General features: G+C 47.4%; 1 protein-coding gene across 11 annotated transcripts in view; it reads left to right on the plus strand.

Moving 5' to 3' along the window:
* DCTN1 (dynactin subunit 1) overlaps positions 1–22,236 on the plus strand; it is a 733,647-nt gene that overhangs the window by 659,919 nt on the left and 51,492 nt on the right. For all 11 annotated transcript variants that reach the window (XM_085642808.1, XM_085642810.1, XM_085642809.1 and 8 more), the window contains one exon: positions 16,206–16,279. In XM_085642808.1, the coding sequence (XP_085498934.1) occupies positions 16,206–16,279 (74 nt within the window). The remainder of the gene's footprint in view (positions 1–16,205; positions 16,280–22,236) is intronic.

The raw sequence follows: 22,236 nt of genomic DNA on the forward strand, positions 1-22,236 counted from the left end.
TGTCCCCTTCGTCTTCTGACTCTTAAGACTGCTTTCCTGGTAGCCATCACCTCGGCTAGACGGGTGAGTGAGCTCCAGGCTCCATCTTCTAAGCCTCCTTTTCTTTCTGTCCATCCGGACAAAGTTGTCCTCCGGACTCGTCCTTCCTTTCTTCCGAAAGTGGTGACTGCCTTTCACATCGGGCAGTCTGTCACGTTGCCCACCTTCTTTCCGCCTCCTCATCCTTCGAAGGAGGAAGAGAGGCTCCACCGTCTGGACCCAAAACAGGCGCTGTCCTTTTATTTGGACCGCACAAAACAGTTCCGGGTGGACGACCAACTCTTTGTTGGCTACGTGGGTGCTAAGAAGGGGCGGGCGGTACACAAGCGAACCATCTCGCGGTGGGTCGTATTGTGAATAAAAGCTTGTTACTCCTTGGCTAAAAAGGATCCTCCTGTAGGACTGAGGGCCCATTCCACCTGGGCCACAGCGGTGACTACTGCCCTGGGCCGAGGAGTCCCCTTGCAGGACATCTATCAGGCAGCAACGTGGGCCTCGCTGCACACTTTTGCCAAGCATTATTGCCTGGACAGCCAAGTCCGGAGAGACGGCTTCTTTGGCCGTTCTGTTCTCCAGGACTTTCTGGTGTGATCTTGGTTTGCAGACCCACCACCGGGGTTGGCATTGCTGGGGTATCTATTCTAAGGTGAGGAATCTAACTAACGTGTTTCTTTCAGATGAACAAGTTACTTACCTTCGGTAACGATGTATCTGTAAGAAACATTAGTTGGTTAGATTCCTCACCGACCCACCCATCCTCCCCGTTCTGTGAACCGACATCTAGGGTTAAGGTTATCCTTTTCAGGGCCCTAGACTTTTCGGCACCAGTGTCGGTCTCTTGCATGGCTCTGCGTTCCTGGCGCGGAAAGCTGTGTACAAGAACTGACGTCAGCGCGCGAGGGCGGCGTCTTAAGTACTCCGAAGAAGTCATTCCGGCGCCCGACGACGGACGCGGAGCCGCAGATGAAGCCTAGCGACGCGCAAGGGGTATTGCTGATAAAATCTTTCCGGATCCAGCCTTACACCTGGGGATAGTCTAAGGTGAGGAATCTAACTAACTAATGTTTCTTACAGATACATCGTTACCGAAGGTAAGTAACTTGTCTGATCTGTCCACTTTCCCCCTGTCGTCAACGTGCCACACCTTGCACCCCAGCCCTGTAGACTACCATCCGATTCTACTATTACATCTGGAACTGGCCCAAATATTGCCCTTCCATTCCAATGCGTCCAAATTTTTCAACCACCAGCTTCCAGATCTAACTGTCCCTCCTGAGAGTAAGTCACCCCCGTGTAAGTACCTTGTTTTCAGTCTCTGTAGTGTGTGATAATGTAGTGGAGCTGGGAATACTGCCTGAATGGAGGCTGACAGTAGTCCTAGGACCCTCACTCTCTTTCTCAAATTCATCCACTCGCATGCGAACATTTTTCGAATCTCTCTGCGTATCTTCTTTCCTTTTCCATCGGCACCTTCAATGTACAATCCAACGTCCAGATCTGAAAACCCCTAAACACAGTTTCCTTTGTGCGCTTCAGACACAATTTCTTTCGGTTTATCACAAACCCTAGAATCCTCTATTGCACGTACGTCCAGCATTGTATGTTCATCTGCCAATTCTCGACATAATTAAAATATCGTCCAGATACACAATCAGACGCACACCTCTGGAATGTAACCAAGCAGCTATCGGTCTCATTACCTTTGTGAAACACTAAGTTTTAGTTTATTTTATTATTGCATAGTTAATTAAAACCATTGCAATAATAACACTATAAAATTCTTAAAACATCGTTATTAAAACCAATTAAAATCCCAAAATGGAAAATTCATTGCAGTTTAAAATCACAGTTAGATTGTGCTAGTTAAGGAAAGTCAATGGGTCGCTGGATGCTGTGATGTGCTTGTCTCAGATTATCTTTATTCCAGCCCTGCTTGCCGATTTGTCAGATCAAATTGTCTCTGCTTATTGCAAGATGTGTCCCTCTGCTGCTGGTAAGCATCCTTGATGCGGTTCCGCTAAGTCCTTTTACCCGTCTGCTAGTCAGCTTCACAGGGGCGGGGTCAGAGTCGGTCCCATCAATTGGTTTGCCAGATTTCATCGTCAGGTCAGTCAACAGACCTTTCCTTTTTAGTTCCTCTTTCTGACGCCAAAACGACCCTTCCTTGTCGAATATGACTCCTAGGTACTTATACTCACAGGCTGGGTCAATTTTGGTGCCGCCAAGGAACAGTTCTTCTGTGTGTTCTTTTTATCATTTATTGACATTGTCCTTGTCTTGCTCAGGTTTATTTTTAAGTTGTTTTCTGTTGCATATTTCTGCATTTCCGTTAATAGGTGTTGAAGACCGACGTAAGTATGACTGAGCAGAACTACATCGTCTGCGTACATGAGATTGGTTAAAGTTCTCCCTCCCACCCTTGGAGAGTGGTAGTTACAGGCGTCAAGCACCTTTGGAAGGTCAGCCATGATTAAATTGAACAGGGTTGGTGCAAGCACACAACCCTGTTTCAGTCCTTTTGTTGTTAGTACTTTTGAGGAGAGGTGGGTGCCACCGCCTAGTTTCACCTGCACCCAAGTGTCCGTGTGTAGAAGCATCAGCATGTTTAAGGTAGTCTGTGAAATGCCCCATCGCGCCAGTTTCCCCCGCAGTCTGCCTCTCTCGACATTGTCAAAGGCAGCACTGAAGTCAGTGTAACACAGATGTAGAGGTAACTTGGTAGCTTTTCCTTATTAGTGAGATTGCAAGGATATTTGTAGATGTGCTAGTCATTTTGTGGAAGCCGGTCTGATTCAGCGATATTATCTGGTTCGTCTCAGCCCAGACTGTGAGCTCCTCTAATATGGTGCCCGCAAAATATTTTGCTTCATTATCAATCAGAGCTACTAGGCGGTAGTTGTTGGGCTCGGCCGTGTCCCTTTTTTGTGAATTGGGACTATTGTCGAGCCCCTCCAGGATTCTGGTATTCTGTTTAGCAGCCTAATTTCCAGAAATAGAGGTTGTAGGACATCTGCCCATTCTTCACTCTTCGCTTTGAACAGGGCAGGTGGCATGCCATTCGTTCCCGGGGCTCCTTCTTTCCTCCCTTTGGCGATCTGCTTTTTAATTAAGAGTGACAGCGGGCAGCTCGCTACGCCTGATGGTTTGGATCCTGTGGCTGGGTACTCCTGCTCCCTTATGTCGGATACGCTTGCTTCAGCTTGTCCCTCTGGAATCCAGCTGTTGACCGTTTTAGCTCCTGCATTTTCTGTATGGTTATTAAAGTGACTGGTAAGATATTTTATCTAATTTGATTCTGACATGTGAGACCCTATGCCCTTAAGTTGTGGGCGCATGATCCCGTTCACAGTTTTCCAGAAGCGGGCACTGTTGTTACGGTTCGTATCGTATAGGAGTTTTGCCCAGGTTTCGTTCTTGCAATCTCTCTTGATGTTCCATTTCAATCTTTTTAGCGCTGCTCTTTGATGATTCAGGGAAGCTCGTGCATTAATGTTCCTGGGGATCTTCTCAGCTTACGCAGAATTGAGTTTATTGATCTTTTGAGTAACTTGAGCTGTACTCTCTCCTCTTCCTGTATTTTATTTTTTCCACATTTTTTCAGAGTTGTCTTTTGTGGAGAGAGTATCTGCAAGCTTTTTTAGCAGTATGGCTGTAAAATGTCCCCAGTGAGCGATTTGGTCATCTGTGCTGAAAGCTTGCGAATTAAAGAGTTGTATTACAGCTTCAGCCTGCACGTTTGAGTTGTTTGTTGTGCATTTGATGCTTTTTAGATTTAAGGTGTGAATAGGCCCTATGGATATGTCTGACCTGATTGAACTAGGTGCAGTAGCTGTGAGTTAAATTTCCTGGGGGCGATGGTTGCTGTCACCCTTGTCCCCCATTTTGAACCCGAGGATGTATGGGAACAACTCAAGGCTTTCAAAGGTGTAATCCAATATAGAGCTTGTTGTAGTGGAGTAAAAAGATTCGACTGGGGGAGAGTCTTCCGAAAATCTAGATGTTCTAGGTCTTCTAAATTATAGGACCCATTGGTACTGCTTCATGTTATTAACCATCTGCTGGTGAAGCCTCGTCCTCATGCCCACCCCCTCTGCTAAGGACAACACCTGGTGGCCCACCGCCCTCCGCATCCCCACACCCACGGACCACGCCTGGAACCTCGGCATCATACTCTACTCCTTCCTCACCATGACCCGCCAGATCAACTCTGTCGCCTCCACCTGCTTCAACACCCTCCGCAAGACCTTCGAATGGATGAGCCCCGAAACCAGAAAGACCGTAATCCACGCACTCATAACAAGCAGACTGGACTACGGAAACTCCCTCTATGCCGGAATCAACAAATCCCTGCTACGCAAACTCCAGCACATCCAGAACACCGTGGCCAGACTTGTCCTCTGCATTACCACGGCATGAACACATCACCTGCGAGACCTCCACTGTCTCCCTGTTGAGAAGAGAGTAACTTTCAAGCTACTCACCCACGCCTACAAATCCCTCCACAACACCGGACCCAAATACGTCAATTAAAGAGTCTCCTTCCATGGACCCGAGAGAAACCTCTGCTCCGCCGACTTCGCCGAAACCCCGCGCATTCGCAGAACAAGAGCAAGTGAAAGAGCCGTTCGAGGCATGTGGGCTGCTAAATTCATATCTGTGCATAGATCGCCGCCTAGTGTTGGGTCCGGATGATTGCACATTGTTGTCCTGGAAGAGTCTTCGAAGTATCACGAGATAGGTGGCTCCTCCCCTGGACTACAGTGCGCATGGGCATCCTCTCCATCCTTAGATTGTTTTTTTCCGCCATTGGGTTCGGATGTGCTATCTTAGCTCAACTTAGGAATATTCACTTTTTAGGCCAAAAGGCCTTTAGTTTCGTCGGTACTGTTCCCGTTCGGTGTCGACTACTTACTTTAGTGCTTCGCACCTTCCTAACCAACTTTCGGATCCGTTTGGTCCGAACATCGAAGCTCCATCGACGATGGAATCGAGGACTCCATTCAAAAGGTGTCCGCTATGCCACGCGAAGTACCCCCATATCGACGTCCACACGGTCTGCAATAAATGTCTCTCGCCGGATCACGACGAATCGAAATGCATGGCCTGTGCCCGATTCCGATCCAAAAAGACTCTGCGGAATCGAAGAGCAGAGAGACTGGAGGCGCAACAAGCAGCGCCGGCCCCAACCAACATATTCAGCGACGAGGACGCCGAGAGCGTGGAAGAAGTAGTCTCAAGCCCCGCTTCCGATCATGATTCCCGATCGGAAGACGACGATGAAGTGATCTTTTAACGTGAAGAAGCCGTCGATGAGGTAGGAGACTACGACTAGGCCTACGGGGCCGAAGAAGACTGCTCTCCGAGGAAGCTAGGCCAATCCGTCGAAACGGAGGCCGAAACAGTACGTCGTCAGAAGGCTCCGGTCGAGGGATCGCCTTCGGGCCTTACCCAAGATCAAACACATGGTTCTTCGGCCCCGCCTTCCGGCCCGTCATCGAACACTTTGCAAGCGCCAATATTACCGAAGACGACCGGGTTCGTAAACCCAAAACCATCCATCGCACCAGTCCCTTCAAAACCGAAAGTGAAACTGGTGGTGGTCGGATCGAAGACGTCGAAGCCATCCACTACTCCGACACCAAAAAAGGTCATCGGCCCCGACCGTGTACAAAGAGACTTCGGTGCCGAGCTCACCGCGGCAGATGCGGCTGCCAACCAGAAAAAGAAAGCCCTCGGGCACCACAAGGCACCGAGACCTGCGGCACCGACATCGCAGTTAAAATGGCCGCGCCGGCTACGTCAACATCTAGCGCAACGGCGCCGACTAAGTCTTCGGCTGCGTCGAGCGTCGATACCTCCCTTCGGACCGATGAAACCCTTCCTGTAAAAAAGTCGGGGCCGGCCTCGACGCCTACCACTACGGTGCCCATCAAACCACCAGCGGCGTTCACTGTGCAGCAGGTCTCCAAATCTTTGCAACGTATCCGTGACCGGGCAGTCCTCCACTCGGGTCCCGACACAACCAAAACCTCTAAAACGCACTCGAAGCCCACCAACATTATGTTTGGGTTGCCACCGCCCTCGGCACTGAAACTATTCGAGATTCAGACACGTGTCCTCCACACACAGTCCACCATCTCTGGGCTCACAGAGCTAGACTCTTCGGGGCCACAATTTATCGACGCCGACACTGGCAGGCTAATGCTCCACAAACGCAAAATAACGCCAGTTAGGGAAGAGGAGCCCTACAAAATTCCTCTTAAACGCAAACTGCCAGCGGGGCCGGAACCAGTGCTCCAGGAACACTTCCAACCCTCCCATCCAAATCCGCAGTGCTTTTCTCCTACGCCTTCCGACTCGGACGCAATACAGGACTATGGCGGGGATGATACCATCTACCCTGGAGACGTAGATCCTGATGAGCATCTACAAGACCAGGATCAGGCATGGGAATACCCCACAGACCAAGGGGACACGCCACATACCCAGGAGGCGCAGCTCTATAACGTAAAACCGTCTCCCACGGAGGACACTGCTGCCTTTAATGCCCTCATCGAACGGGCTGCTGATCATCATGGGGTGGAACTCCATTCTGATGACATTGAAGAAGACTTCTTGCTTGACACTTTTGCATCTTCATAGAAAACTGTCAAAACTCTGCCCATGTTAAAAGGGGTTCTCAAACCTGCCAAAGACATTTTCAAGGACACCACAAGAGCACAGGTGTTAAATCCAAGGATTGAAAAAAAGTACAGGCCTGCAGACGGTGACCCTAAATATATTAGGGGTCAGCTGCCATTGGACTCCATTGTGGTTGTCAATGCTCGCAAGAGAGCCCACTCACAGACAACTGGTGATGCTCCTCCCCCAGACAAGGAGTCAAAAGTCCTAGAAACATCGGGCAAACGAATTGCAGCGCAAGCAGCGAACATCCTGCGCATTGCCAATACACATGCACTCCTGGCACGCTATGACAGGTCACATTACGACACGCTAGAGTCACTGCTCCAACATCTACCAGATGAGTATAAAGAGTCAGCCGAACTACTCATCAGGGAAGGACGACTCCTCACTAATGCATCCATAAAATGCGCACTCGACGCAGCTGACACAGCGGCTAGAGCAATAAACACAAGCGTCATGCTACGACGCCATGCCTGGTTACGCATCTCAGGCTTCAAGCCCGAGATCCAAAACAATATCCTGAACTTACCAGTTAACACAGAATACTTATTCGGCCCAGACGTCGACACTACCCTAGAAAAAATAAAGAAAGACACTGACACTGCGAAGTCAATGGGGGCTCTGCAGACGCAGCATTTTCGCAGTGGCTCCTTTCGTCGCCCCGGAAATAGGGGAGCAACAAAGGGTCAGGGGTCACAGCAGCAGTATGCTAAAAGTGGCACACACGGCACACATGACAAAAACAACAGGGGTGGATATCGTGGAGCCAGCACCAAAGGCAGAGGACGTGGTTATGGCAACACCAGGTCCTCTCCAAAAAACAAACAGTGACGCCCTCTCCTTACCCCCCGACCACATAACACCTGTCGGGGGGCGACTCCAGCTGTTCCTGTCCGCGTGGAAAAACATCACCACAGACAGGTGGGTCAGGGACATCATCCAGCACGGGTACTGTCTAGAACTAAAGTCCACCCCACCCCACATACCACCAAAGCACCGTCCTATGTCAGTCGAGCACTTGGCATTATTACAGCAGGAAGTGCTAGCTATGCTGACAAAAGGAGCAATAGAAGTAGTGCCCATCAACCAGCAGGGAACAGGAGTGTACTCTCTGTACTTCTTAATCCCTTAAAAGGACGGCTCGCTCAGACCTATTCTAGACCTGCGACTCCTAAACCAATTTATTCTGTCAGAGCATTTCCATATGCTCACCCTACAGCAGGTTCTCCCACTACTCAGTCAGGGAGATTTCCTAGCCACGCTAGACCTAAAGGATGCATACTTCCACATACCCATACACCCTTCACACAGGAAATACCTCAGGTTCACTATTCAAGGGAATCACTATCAGTTCAAAGTTCTTCCCTTCGGAGTAACAACAGCACCCAGGGTCTTTACCAAGTGCCTGGCGACAGTGGCCGCGCATCTGCGAAGACAAAACATTCACGTCTTCCCTTATCTGGACGACTGGCTAGTTCAGGCCAAGTCAGCACAACAATGTGCCACCCACATGTCCCACACCATTCACCTTCTTCACGATCTGGGATTCTCACTAAATTACTCAAAATCACATCTCCAACCTGCCCACGTGCAACAATACTTAGGCGCCACAATCAACACTCTGGCTGCCACGGCTCAACCAACTTTAGTGAGAATCAACAGCATGCAACTGCTGATCTCAAAATTCAAACCTCAACACTCCCTTCCTGCACGAGTGTTCATGCAGTTGATAGGCATGATGGCCTCCTGCATTTTCATAGTCCCGCACGCGAGACTACATATGCGCCCGCTTCAGGAGTGCTTGGCACGTAAATGGAATCAGGCTCACGGGCAATTAAAAGACCTAGTGTTGGTGAGCGGTCGGGCATACACCTCTCTGCATTGGTGGAATACACAAAACCTTTGCAAGGGCCGACCGTTCCAAAAGCCTGTTCCACAAATCATACTGACAGCGGACGCGTCTCTCCAGGGATGGGGAGCGCATGTACTCAATTACACAGTGCAGGGTCTATGGACAACACAACAGAAGAAGATGCACATCAACCTTCTGGAACTGATGGCAATCTTCCTAGCCATGAAGGCATTCAAAGTACACCTGTGCAACAAAGTTGTGTTGATCCGAACGGACAACATGACTGCCATGTACTACATACAGAAGCAGGGAGGAACACACTCTCCACAGTTGTCTCATCTGGCTCAGAGCATGTGGAAGTGGGCCATCCAAAGGAACAAATTCCTCATGGCCGAACACCTCCCCGGCAAGGACAACCAGATGGCGGATCTGCTCAGCAGACACAGCCACCAGATGCACGAGTGGGAGCTACACCCATCTGTTCTCCAACCGTACTTCCAACAATGGGGTCATCCAGAGATAGACCTATTCGCAACAAAAGAAAACACAAAATGCCAAAGCTTTGCCGCCAGGTTCCCACACCCACAGTCGCAGGGCAATGCGATATGGATGAACTGGTCCGGCAAATTTGCGTACGCTTTTCCCCCAGCACCATTAATACCGCTGGTGGCGCGCAAACTACGGCAACACTCACTGACCCTTATCCTAGTTGCTCCAACGTGGGCACGCCAGCCATGGTACATCACCTTTCTGGAACTCTCCGTGGTGCCTTATCAAAGACTGCGGATAAAACCAGCACTTTTAACGCAGAACCATGGCGAAATTCAGCACCCAGATCCCCAACAGCTGAACCTGGCGATCTGGCTCCTGAGGTCTTAGAGTTTGGCTACCTAAACTTACCACCTGACTGTATGAATATCATCAAAGAAGCCAGGAGACCCACTACTAGAGCCTGCTATGCGGCCAAATGGAAAAGGTTTGTCATTTACTGCAACAACAATGACATTAACCCTCTGGACGCATCTATTCAAAACATCATATGCTACCTCTTACACCTATACCGCTGTAATCTGGCATACAACTCAATACGCATCCATTTGACCGCAATAGCAGCCTACCTCCAAAACAGGCAGCACCTCTCCTTATTCAAAGTACCTGCCATCAAAGCTTTCTTGGAGGGACTCAAACGAGTAATTCCCCCAAGACACCCACCAGCACCGGTGTGGAACCTCAACTTGGTCCACACCAGACTAATGGGTCCACCCTTTGAACCTCTCCATTCATGTGAGATTCAATTCCTCACCTGGAAAGTGGCTTTCCTAGTAGCCATCACTTCCTTAAGGTGAGTTAGTGAACTCCAGGCACTAACCATTCAAGAGCCATTCATTCAGGTCCACGCAAACAGGGTTGTACTACGCACCAACCCCAAGTTCATGCCCAAAGTCATATCACAGTTCCACATTAACCAAACTATCGAACTGCCCGTTTTCTTTCAAAATCCGCAAAATGTCGCAGAAAGAATGCTCCATACACTAGATGTAAAGCGGGCTCTCATGTACTATATTGACAGGACAAAGGATTTTCGAAAAACTAAACAACTCTTCGTTGCCTTTTCTCCACAACACAAGGGCAACGCCATTTCCAAAGCAGGAATAGCCAGATGGATCGTTAAATGTATTCAGATTTGCTATCACAAAGCTGAACGCACATTAACGGTTCCCCCACGAGCCCACTCAACACGAAAGTTAGGGGCATCCATGGCTTTCCTAGGAAACATCCCTTTACACGAAATATGTAGAGCAGCCACATGGTCCACTGTACATACATTTACCAAACACTACTGCGTAGATGTACACTCAAAACAGCAGGCAGTTGTAGGACAGGCTGTTCTCAAAACTCTTTTCCAGACTGCTGCAGCTGGCACAGGTAGCCGCCGCTAACGGAGGTACTGATATATATTCTATGCACAGATATGAATTCAGCAGCCCACATGCCTCGAACTGATTATGCTACTTACCAGTATGCATCTGTTCTTGGCATGTAGGGCTGCTGACATTCATATCGCCCACCCTCCACCCCGGCGCCTGTAGCGGCTGCAGCACTCAGATCTTCTGCATAGCATGGTCATCACTTACTGTATCTACTCCATCACTGCCACAATGGCGAAAAACAATCTAAGGATGGAGAGGATGCCCATGCGCACTGTAGTCCAGGGGAAGAGCCACCTATCTCGTGATACTTCGAAGACTCTTCCAGGACAACAATGTGCAATCATCCGGACCCAACACTAGGCGGCGATCTATGCACAGATATGAATTCAGCAGCCCACATGCCAAGAACAGATGCATACTGGTAAGTAGCATAATCATTCTCCTACATCGTGCCAAAGACCTGGAACGAGCTCCCAATCAACAACAGATGCTGCCCCCACTCTGCACACCATCAGGAAGAGCCTCAAGACCTGGCTCTTCGGCTGACTCAGAGTTTCACAATTCCCTGATTGATTGAAAGTCATATCCACGTTTTCTCCTATGTCAATGACTGGCTAATCAAGAGTGCAAACAAGTAACATTTACTAGCAGGCACCCAGGCTACCATCTGTCACATGCTCAGCTTAGTGTTCACAATATATTACATCAATCCCACCTGTAGCCCCTTCAGTTCCAGCGCTTCCAAGGGATGGTGCTAAACTCCATCATGGGCAAAGCTTACCCTAGCCCAAACATGTTGCTGGCCCTCCACCACCTCTTACCCCTTTTCTAGCCAAATAGTCATCTCTCCAAACCTTTTTCTGACTGATGGGCATGATGGCTTCCTGTATCACCATAGTACCCTACACCCGTCTCCACATGCGTCTGTTACAGCAGTGCCTCAATCCCAATGGTGACAAGTGGAAATTTCAGCGCCCATCGCTCTCTGCAGTGATGCAACACTCTGCTGCAGGGCAGGCTCTTCCTATACCATATTCCTCAAGTTACTTTCTCCACACACTCCTCTCATATTGGCTGGGGGGTGGCACATCTGGAACATAGAACCATTCAAGCGGTGTGGGCTCCTCATCACCAGGGGCTTCACATCTACTACCTTGAGCTCTTTTCCATATATCTCTAATTAAAAGCCTTCCTACCCCTCATCTGGGGCAAGGTATTTCTAATCAGAGCAGACAGTATGCCAGCCATGCGCTACCTGCAGAAACGGGGGCATGCATTCGCTCCCCTTCTCTTTACTATTACAAAAGGCATGGCAGTGGGCACTTAACCTCTGCATTCGCCTAATTGCATAATACCTTCCGGAGGTGGATAACGACCGGTCAACCTTCTTAGCAGGACGTGTCAAGTCCATGTCCTGGTGGTGGATTTACATCAAGTAGGAAATCCACCCACATGGCCCTACTCCACTATTTCTAGGCTTGTGGCACACCACTTATAAACCTGTTTGACATATCTGAAAAAGCTAAATGGCCAAACTTCGTATCCAGGTACCCACAGTTCGTGGGCAATGTACTATGGATAAACTGGTTAGGGATCTTTGCTCATGTGTATCCGCCTCTCACACTCCTTCCACTCCTGGTTCAGAATATGCGGCAAACCTCTCAGACGCTCATCCTAATAGTTTCCACCTGGGCCTGACAGCCCTGGTACTCTGCACTACTCGAAATATGAATCAGCCCTCATGGGAACCTACACACAAGGCTGGACCTTCTCACCACAACTAGGTCTCACCTAGAACCCAAACAGCTCAATCTAGCGATCTGGCACCTGAGGGCATAGAGTTTGGCTTCCTGTCTCTTCCACAAGAATGCATGGACATCTTACGGGAGTTCCATAGGCCCAATAATCATGCTTGTTATGCATCAAGATGGAAGAGATTTGTCCTGTAGTGTATTCTCAAACTTCTGGACTCCTAAGACCCTCAGTCCATGACATTATCTACGGTCTGCTCCAGCTGCAGAAGTCAGGCCTCACCTATACTTTTACAAGTCGCTCTTTTGCAGCTACACCAGCATATATGTCAAACAGAGGATTCCTCTCTTTTCTACATACCATTCATTAACAGCTATCGTTCCCCTCAGTTCCACCTGCACCTGTCTGAAACCTTAATGTAGTCCTGACCAGACTCATTGGGACCCCCTTTTGATCCCCTCCATTCTTTCCCCCTTCAGTACCTTTACTAAAAGATTGATTTCCTTGCTTGTGATCCTAACGTCTCTCAGATGTCTCAATGAGTTGCAACCCTCCACAATCCAAGAGCCTTTCAAGTTCAGGATAGTACTTAGAACTAACCCAAATTATGATAGCAGGGTAAATAACATTTTCCCTTCTTCAGGGAACAGAATGTCCTCAATCTGGGAAGTGTCATATATCTTGCTTTATTTGATTTCTTGTTTCCATGGCCTCCTCTATTTTCGTTTCCCAAACGGAAAACTCCACATGAGACCACTTCAGCAATGTGTGGTCTCATGTCTTAGTGGAAAAGTAGTTGTGATGACAAATTTCACCTTCGATATCTGCAAAGCAGAACACTAGATGATGTGAGACCTGCTTGAGTTCCATCTCCTAGGAACTCTTAAATATCTATGGAGCCCATCCTAAGCAAGCACTGATTCTTGGTGTGAGAAGCACACACGCTGGTGAAGCATGCAACCTTATTTGGGTGAGTGCTCAGCGTCATATTTATGCAAATATTTTGATCTGAGAAAGCACATACATTAGGATTAGGGATCCATCTGAGATGACTTGACCCCTCTCCCATGACTCACTTCGTCTTGGGTTTTGTGATTTTTCTGTGCTCTTTGGGGGTTAACCCAGGAACCTACTGGTGTCCATATCTGGCTTTCGTAGTGCCTCAGCAGTCTGTTTGCCAAAAATGGTGTCTTCGTCAAAGTGGATGTCCATAACTTGTTTGCACTTCAACCTAAAAGATGTGCTGTTAAGTTTGCTGTATTTCCCACACAGCTGCAGCATTACCTATCGAATGGAAAGCAACATAAACTGAACTTATAGAGTAATCAATGAGGGATGAAAAGAATATCGTCCCTTCTTTTAAATTAGTCTTGGCCTCTACTCTGTCCTCTTCAGAAAAGATTTCTAAATAAGATATGTTATGCCAGAGTTGCCTGTTCTACCTGACATTGATGGCAGGGTAATTGGTTACTTTTAGATGGGAGCCGAGAAAGCCCTTAATCTTTTGCGTCCTTCCCAATGTAGTGCATAGAATTCTGTGAACAGTGCTTGTCTGTTGTCGAGATAACTGAATGCATCTTTGTTTGATTGATCAGGTATGCAGGTGATATATAGTGATCCTTGTATTTCTTTTCTGGTTTTACTGTCTCAACCTTTTCTTCAGTGAAAAAGTACAGAAGATGGTCCTACAGCACATCAACAAAACCAAGCTTGCTTCAACTTTTACTCCCACTTCTTCCTGTAGAATCCAGCAATAGTCACCCTGCAAACCCTTGCCTCTTGCAGATCTCTCAAATGTACCCAACTCCCTCACAGCCACTTCGGAAAATGATGTATTATCCTAGTCCTTAATCAAAGCTCTCTGTGGGGGCAATCACTTACCCCTTTTTCAGGGCGTAGTTCACGGAGTGTCGCCATGCGGAACTCAACGAAGTGACAAAAAACTCAACAAAGTTCCGCAAGTGGTGGAGTGCAGTGCGAACTGCTGTTCACGCTGATCTTCCTGCTGCTCGGGTAGAAATTCTACCTGAGCGGCATCTTACCATTCCAGAGCGGGGAAAAAACAGCTGCACTACGCGCAGTCGAATTTTCTGCACTCAGCAAGCTGTGCGGCGTGCAGAAAACTCCGCAAACTCCTCGAACGGAGTGGAGTTTATCACCCAGGCCTACCCTTTTTATCATTGTCAATGCTTCTCTTACTTAAAGCATCTTCCCAGAATCTCGAAAGACAGAATAGATTCTTTCAGACCTAAATAAACCTACAGTAGACACTAAAGATGTCACCAACTACCAAATCCATCACTCACCTATTGCTCATTGGTAAGATAATTGAAAATGCCGTCTATATTCAGTTCCTAGATCACGTTGATATTTCTGGGCCCCTCAACTTCTTTGACACTGTCAACCATCCCACCCTAATAGAAACCCTGGTGTCTTTAATCAAATTTACCAACAATATACTTCATTGGTTCTCCTCCAGCCTTTCCAGCAGATTCCATTTTTTTCACATGAACACCTCTAGGTTTCACAATATCACTAACACCTGTGGAGTTCCTCATACTGTCCCCTGTCATAGGCTCTCAGACTCCACGCTAGCGTCTCTTAAGGGCCTCTTACACACTGCAGTACATCTCATCCCAGTCCTGGATAAATATGATCACTTAACCTCCATCCTGGTTCAGCTCCATTGACCCCCACCATCTTCAAAACAAGTGACATCATTTACAAAGCCATCATGACCAGCACCCCCACAGTTCTTGCAGACAAGATCAGCATAATTGATTGTGGTTCTCAGGGCACTCACAGGCAGGACACCATCAGACTACAGACTAAGAAGTGTAAAAACTGAAAAAACAAGGCAGCAGGTCTTTTCCATCTGTGCACCCAGGATGCAGAACACCATCCCCATACATGGATATCTTTAAAGAACACTATATCGCTATGCATTTAAAGTCCAAAACCCCGCTACCTCTCCTATTACTCGTTAAGTCCATGTTCATCATTCACCCTGTAAGGCCCTCCACTGCCTTTTGGCTATATTGGCGCTATAGAATGCCACATATATACATACATATATACTATATAATCACAGAGGCCAACATTGGGTTCTTCATTTGGTTCTTCATCAAGGAGAGCTCTTCCTCTCATTAATGGTCAAGGTTTGGAATGGCTTGAATAGTTGTTCTAGATTTTCCTTCAACTAAAAAAAAAAAAAGCATGGCTACTTGGTTAAGGGAGAAATAATCAGAATTTTCAGGATGGCCTTTTGACCAAGTCATGTAAGCCTCTGATGTCATCTGGCGGTGAGACACTTGTAGCAATTCTTGCCTAACCTAGTCTGTTGCACTGCACGACTTCCATTCAGGTGCTACAGGAGGCTATGCATTGTTTGTCTGATAAGTTGGTTAATCGTCCTAGTGGAAGTCTTCCACCTCAATGGGCCCATCACCCTTCTGCTCATCATAGTCACGCCATTTTAAATCTGACACATTAGGGAGACCAGAGGTTCGTGTAGCATTGGAACAGAAGGCACAGCTAATAGATGTTGTGTTCTAGAAGTACACAGTGACAATATACAAAACAATCGCTGGGAGTACTCAAAAATGCATTTTTGGAGTGCAGGTCAGCTCGGTTTCTTTACACTTCTTTGACTAGATTTCAGGTCACATAAATATTTAGACAGAATACCATTAGTCTGTGATGCTGCTATCTAGACAGTCTATAGAGGATTTCCCGCCTGACCGGAAACATTAATTAATATAAATCTATAAAAAATACAGGCAAGTTACTTTTTTCTTCGTTTCTGAACAAAGCATATTATGGTAATTTTGGGCTCTTTATCTTTCAAAACCTACAAAGTGAAATTGAATTTGAAATGTTTGGAGTGTCTTAAAGTTGTGCCATTATAATTTCTGTGAATTAATTTTAATTGTTTTTTTTTCTTTTAGGAAGCCCAGCAGCACAGCTACTGGAGCAGATGGCCAGGCTGAACTCCCTGAATGAAGCCGTTGAAAAACTCCAGGTAAATATGGTAGAAATTGCATTAACTCTTGGGTAACATGAGAAACGGGTCCTGCGTTAATCTCAGTTTTTTAAATCCCTTCTGTTACTTAGTTTTGAGAGTTAACAGAGCTCTACAGAAGAGCATCTGAATAGATTTACAGATGTCCCTGTGTGCCATGGCACACTTTGTTAAAAGACGTTCCATTAAAGTAGGTATGAGAGAACTCCCTAATTAAAGTAGGTCATAGATTCTGTCAATTTTGATCTCAATTGTTGTGCATCTGTTCTTCTTTTACCAAGATTTACTCCGGTCCCTCACTCAGTATAAACCATACCTGAGCCTTCCCATACCACTCATTTCCACAATATTACTTTCTACGGCTGTGAAATAAATGTATATATTTCCTGGTTTAAAATAAAATATCTTGTATTGACAAAACAACAATACTGTTAAATAAACAAATGTAAAACATTTTCGAATGTAAAGTGTTAGATTTCTTCTTGAGGAAAAACAGCCTTTTCTCACGAGTGATTATTCAGCTCCATTATGAATAACTGAAAGCAATTTTATGGATCTGGTCAAAGTACTATCTTCACAGTGCTGCAGTATCGTCTCCCAGCAACAAAAGCATCAGTGCTGGGGGCTGGTTTGGTTAAGCAGCAGTGCTTCACACTTGCACCCTCGCCCACACCTGACCCCCTCCATCCTAGGGTCCGGTTCGATAAAATTGCTAGGGCTGATTTGTGTTCTCAGTCCTGGCCCTGATTACTCTAGGCCATAGCTAACACCTCAGCAGATTTCAGCCTTGATGGACGACCTGCTGCAGATTTCTGCCGCACTTATGGCTCTCTCAGGCACACCTTTGAGCCTTAACGATTTATAGGGGATTCCAGTCAGGTGGCAGATCCATCCTCAGTGCCGTCTGACCCATTGGGTCTCACTCTGGGCCTCATACAGACTGGTACAGACATCCACTCTAGCTCCAAGACAAGTACTGGCCTCTTCCTCATCGACAACATCATCTCCAGAAGAGGATCTGGTGCTCTTTTAACACAGGACGGGTGACGTCATGGGATGGGTGACGGGATTATAAACAGTGCAGAAACAATACAACCTATCGCACACTAGATCTCGAAAAGATGGTCCATGTGTATAAGTCAACCCATCACATGTGAGTAAGGGACAACACCTCACCTGGCAACAGCTCAGGACGTGAGGCACAATTTGGTTACACTTTGATTTATTTGAGCACACGCAGTAGCGATTTACATGTAAGTCCTGAAGAAAGCTTGACACTAGTAGGGTCATGATAGCTGAAACATGTAGACCATGCTTGCAGTTATATTGTTAAAACTGCTGTTTTGCACTGTTTTTAATCCTGTCATCACGAGACAATAAATAGTCTTGTGTCTCTTGATAGTTTTAATTCACATTAGCACATTTATTGCTTGAGTTTGCACGGCATGCATCACTCACTTTTCACCATAACAGCTTCTCACTTCTGGGTTTTAGGAACCCATATGATAGTGATATATACCTTAAAACATCCCTGTGCTCCTCCCTCTTAGTGAGGGGGTCGTAGCCCTCAGCTGTACTAGGTTTTACTGCTGGGAGGAGGACCCAGATGATGAAGCATGTCACTTTGGTGAGTGATGGGAGTACGTCCTTTTAGATAGGACTTCCTGTGTAGATTTAGTTTCACAGTGTACATACTGACACTTAGGCCACCATAGGTTTAGGTGCCCTCTTGAGACCGTTAGACTTGTTTGTGTTACACTAATAAAACCGCCACTGGTCTTCAAACAACCAGATTCTAAACCAGAGGCTCTATTATTGTTTTGCCGCTGACTGTGTACAAGGTACACACCAAGAGGGGTGGGGAGAGGAGTGGTCCGCCCTCCACCCCCACTAAATGTACAAGAAGCCAGCTGGCCTTGATTCGCCACGTGGACCACTAACGTAAAAGACCGCTTCATTTGCAGTAGTTGTTGAACAGACAGCCAAGATCATGGGCTTGAGAACCTTCTTAAAACCTGGCTCTTCTGATCCGCTACACTAACAGTTTTTGCAGCTTGTTCAATTAATGCTGGGAAGCCCTAGTTGACAAAAGACACACACGATTGACACAAATTGATGCACGGAATGCAGAACAAATCAAAACATTCATTCCCAGCCAAGAGATCTGGGTTAAAGTCATCATTCTTTTGCTCACCATGCCACCCCAGTTTAGACCCAGCCACATGCAAATCAGTCTTCACCCTGTGCCTCATGGGAACAGTCCAGCCTGAACTGCCAAGCCATGTCCTCCCTGGACCGGAAACCAGCATCCTGGGACCTGTTTCAGGTTTTCACCCCTCATCAGCCAGGCTAGCTTGAATCCAGTGACACAGTGAGTCTGGGACCCACGTCTTGGCATACCCGGCGCACTTACGACGAGAAAGCAAAAGACACACAATTGATTGACGGAATGCAGAACAAATCAAAACATTCACTATCTGGGTTAAATCCATCATTCTTTTGCTCACCATGCCACCGCAGTTTAGACCCAGCCATATGCAAATCAGTCTTGACCCTGTGCCTCAGAGGAGCAGTCCAGCCCGAACTGCCAAGTCAGGTCCTCCCTGGACAGGAAACCAGCATCGTGGGACCGGTTCCGGGTTTTCACCCCTCATCAGCTAGGCTAGCTTGAATCCAGCGATAACAGTGGCCCACGTCTGGGCATACCCGGCCCTCTTAGGGCGAGAAAGCAAATGACACACAATTGATAGACGGAATGCAGAACAAATCAAAACATTCACTCCAGTCAAGATATCTGGGTTAAATCCATCCTTCTGTTGCTCACAATGCCACCCCAGTTTAGACCCAACTATGGATTTAGACCCTGATCTCTGTACTGGGGTGAATGTATGAAATTGTTCTGCATTCTTTCCAATTGTTCTTTTTGCATTTGTCACCCCGAGAGGGACGGGTATGCCCAGACTTGGATAGCGTGCTCACAATGCCACTTTAGTCAAGGTAGCGTGGCTGATGAGGGGTGAAACCCTAAACCAGTCCTAGGATGCTTGTTTCCAGTCCACGGAGGACCTGGCCTGGCAGTCCGGGCTTGACTGTTCCCATAGGGAGCAGTGTCAAGACTGATTTGCATATGGCTGGGTTCAAACTGGAATGGCATGGGGAGCAAAAAAACTATGGAGTTAGGCCCCGATTTCTTTACTGGAGTGAATGAATGACATAGTTATGCATTCTGTCCATCAATTGTTCTTTTTGCACAGGAAACCCTAATTGGACACCCTTGGGCTTTAAGAATGCATAAACATTTGCACCTGCCTTTAGTTGCAACTGTAGGAAGCTGGCTCTGTATATACTATACTAAAGTGAGGTATAGGGGGCACAGAGTACAGTGAAACCCCAAAGGTAAGCAAGGGTAAAATTAAATAGAACCTTACTCTCTATTTGTTGTAGTGTGGTCGAGCAGTAAGGCAGTATCAGAGGACGGTTTTAAGCATGTGTTGTACACACTCACTCAGCAAATGAATTCACACACTCAAAGACTGAACTTCAGACCAATTGTTTTTGTATAAAAATATTCTTTTAGTTAATTTATTTCTAGAACCAAGCAAGCCTGGCACAGGAAAACAATAAATACTTTACAGTAGTAAATGCTGATTGTAAAACTGTTAAATTGCAATTGTAAATGTACTAGGGTTTGACCTACAGTATTGTTTCAGAGAAATGCAATTACTTGTAAATCATACACTTGAATGGGATTTTCAGTAAAATAGCAGGTAAGTTACTTTTGGATTACTTTTCTTACTCCGTGCTGGATGCCTGGATGCAGCACTGGGACATTTCCTGTAAACAGGTGAGTAAAAGCGTTTTTATTAAATCATACTAATTTAAAGAATTTCTTTAGGTTTCAAAACTTCACACTTAGAAAGTATTAATGTTATCCTATGAAGGAAAATATGGTTATCGGTTTTTAGGTAAGTAATCGGTCTTTAGAGTTGAGGTTCTGGGGTTATAACAAGGGTTCCCCCAGGGTCAAGGATGCACTCGCGTTACACCCTCAGAGGTACTAGGGCAGCCGGGTGCAGAGTGCTGAGGCCCAATGTTATCCAGTGGGGGATAGGGGGCCTCCGGTTGGTAGCTGCTGGCAAGCAGGCCACTGGGTTGTGGAGAAAAGCTCCTGGACTTTAGCTCAGAGCAAATGGGGAAAAAATTTGCACCGGGGGGTGCGCCCTCAGCGGCACTAGGGTGGCCGGGTGCAGGGTGCTTTCTCGAGGTCGGATGCCCTGTTTCCAATGGAGAACCTCCAATTTGCAAAAGCACTGCAGGCCGGGAGATGAAGGACTTCTGGGTGCGACCCCCATTTCGAGAGGTAAGTTTGGAAGTTAGGGGTTTGTTAGGCTCTGTCGGTTTGGGCACACAAGGCCGTGGGGCGTCGGGTGCAGGTGTGCCTTTTGGTGTCGGATCTTCTTACCAGCTCCTGCTCGCGGTTTGGGGGGGCCTTCTGGATTTAGGCTGCAGGCGTCGGCTGGAGGCTTGTGGCAGGTCAGAGGTCACCAGATCTCGGTTCAGGATCTCCAGGTTGACCTCCTCATGGTGTTTGCCCACTTGATCTCGGGCAGTGGATGGCAGGTGCTGAGTGGGGCAGATTGGTGGTCTCCGGCTGCTGCCAGAGGTGCAGGACACACCGGGAGTTCGCAGGAGTAGGTTCGAGGGGGGAGATAGGCCGGTAGGGCTGGGGCCAAGTCAGTGGACGTCTTCATCTTGTTAGCTGCTTGCCGGCTGTTCGGTCCTTCTTATTGTTTCTTGTCTGGATCTGGAGAATCAAGGTTCAGGAGTGCCCCTAAATACTAGATTTAGGGGTGCTACAGGTAGGTAAAAGGCAGGGACCAATGGGTCCCTTGAGTTTGAGTTTGAGTTTAAAGCATTTATAGAGTGCACGTTCACATGGCGGTTTCATGGCGCTGTAGTGTACAGAACCCAGAGAACAAGAAGATCAGGGGGGAGGCAGAACAAGACAGTTACAGTGGGAAGGCTTGTGCGAAGAGAAAAGTTTTTAGCGCCTTTCGGAAGAGTGAGTATTGAGTAGAAGATCTGAGGTGGGCGGGGAGAGAATTCCAAAAAGCGGGGGCAAGTGTGGAAAATTTCATGCCCCCCCCCCCCACTTTTTACGCCTAAAGCGGGGAACTGCCAACAAATGTTGGGAGGATGAACGCAGCTCCCTAACGGGGGCGTAGCCTTTAACTTCCGAAGAAATGAAAGCAGGGGCTGCGCCAATCCGAGCCTGGAAAGTAATACAGCCCATCTTGAACTGAGCTCGTTCTCGGATAGGGAGCCAGTGCAAGGACTTGAGGAGAGGGGTGACATGGTGGAACTTAGCCAGATTATAAACCAGGCGGGCAGCCTGGTTTTGAACCAGCTGTAATCGCCGCAAACTGTAAGCGGGCATGCCACAATATAGTGCGTTGCCATAATCGAGGCGAGAGATAACCATCGCCAGGACTATGAGTTTTAAGGCAGAAAAAGAAAAGAAACGGGAAACTTTACGAATGGTGCGGAGTGAAAGAAAGGAAGAGGACACCACTAAACTAACCTGGGAGTGCAGAGTGAGGTGGTCGTTCAACTTAATCCCAAGAGTTTTCACAGAGGAAGATGGAGAAGGGGGGGGACCCAGGGAGGGGGGCCAAAAAAGAGAGGTCCAGGGACTGGAGCAACCACCTGTCAAAACCAGCTCAGTTTTGTCTGGGTTTAACTTCAGGTGGTTGTAATTCATCCAGTCCCGGATAAAATTCATAACAGACTGGAACTTTAACCATTGACTCAGAGGATGGGGACAATTTAAAAATAAGCTGATGGTCGTCCGCATAATTGTAGACGGAGACCTCCATTTGCTGAAGGGCAAAAATAAGAGGGGCAATGTACAAGTTAAATAAAAGAGGGGAAAGGGAGGAGCCCTGAGGAACCCCGCA

Source organism: Triturus cristatus, chromosome 2_2 (genome assembly GCF_964204655.1).
Source record: "Triturus cristatus chromosome 2_2, aTriCri1.1, whole genome shotgun sequence".
NCBI classification, from domain to species: Eukaryota; Metazoa; Chordata; class Amphibia; order Caudata; family Salamandridae; genus Triturus; species Triturus cristatus.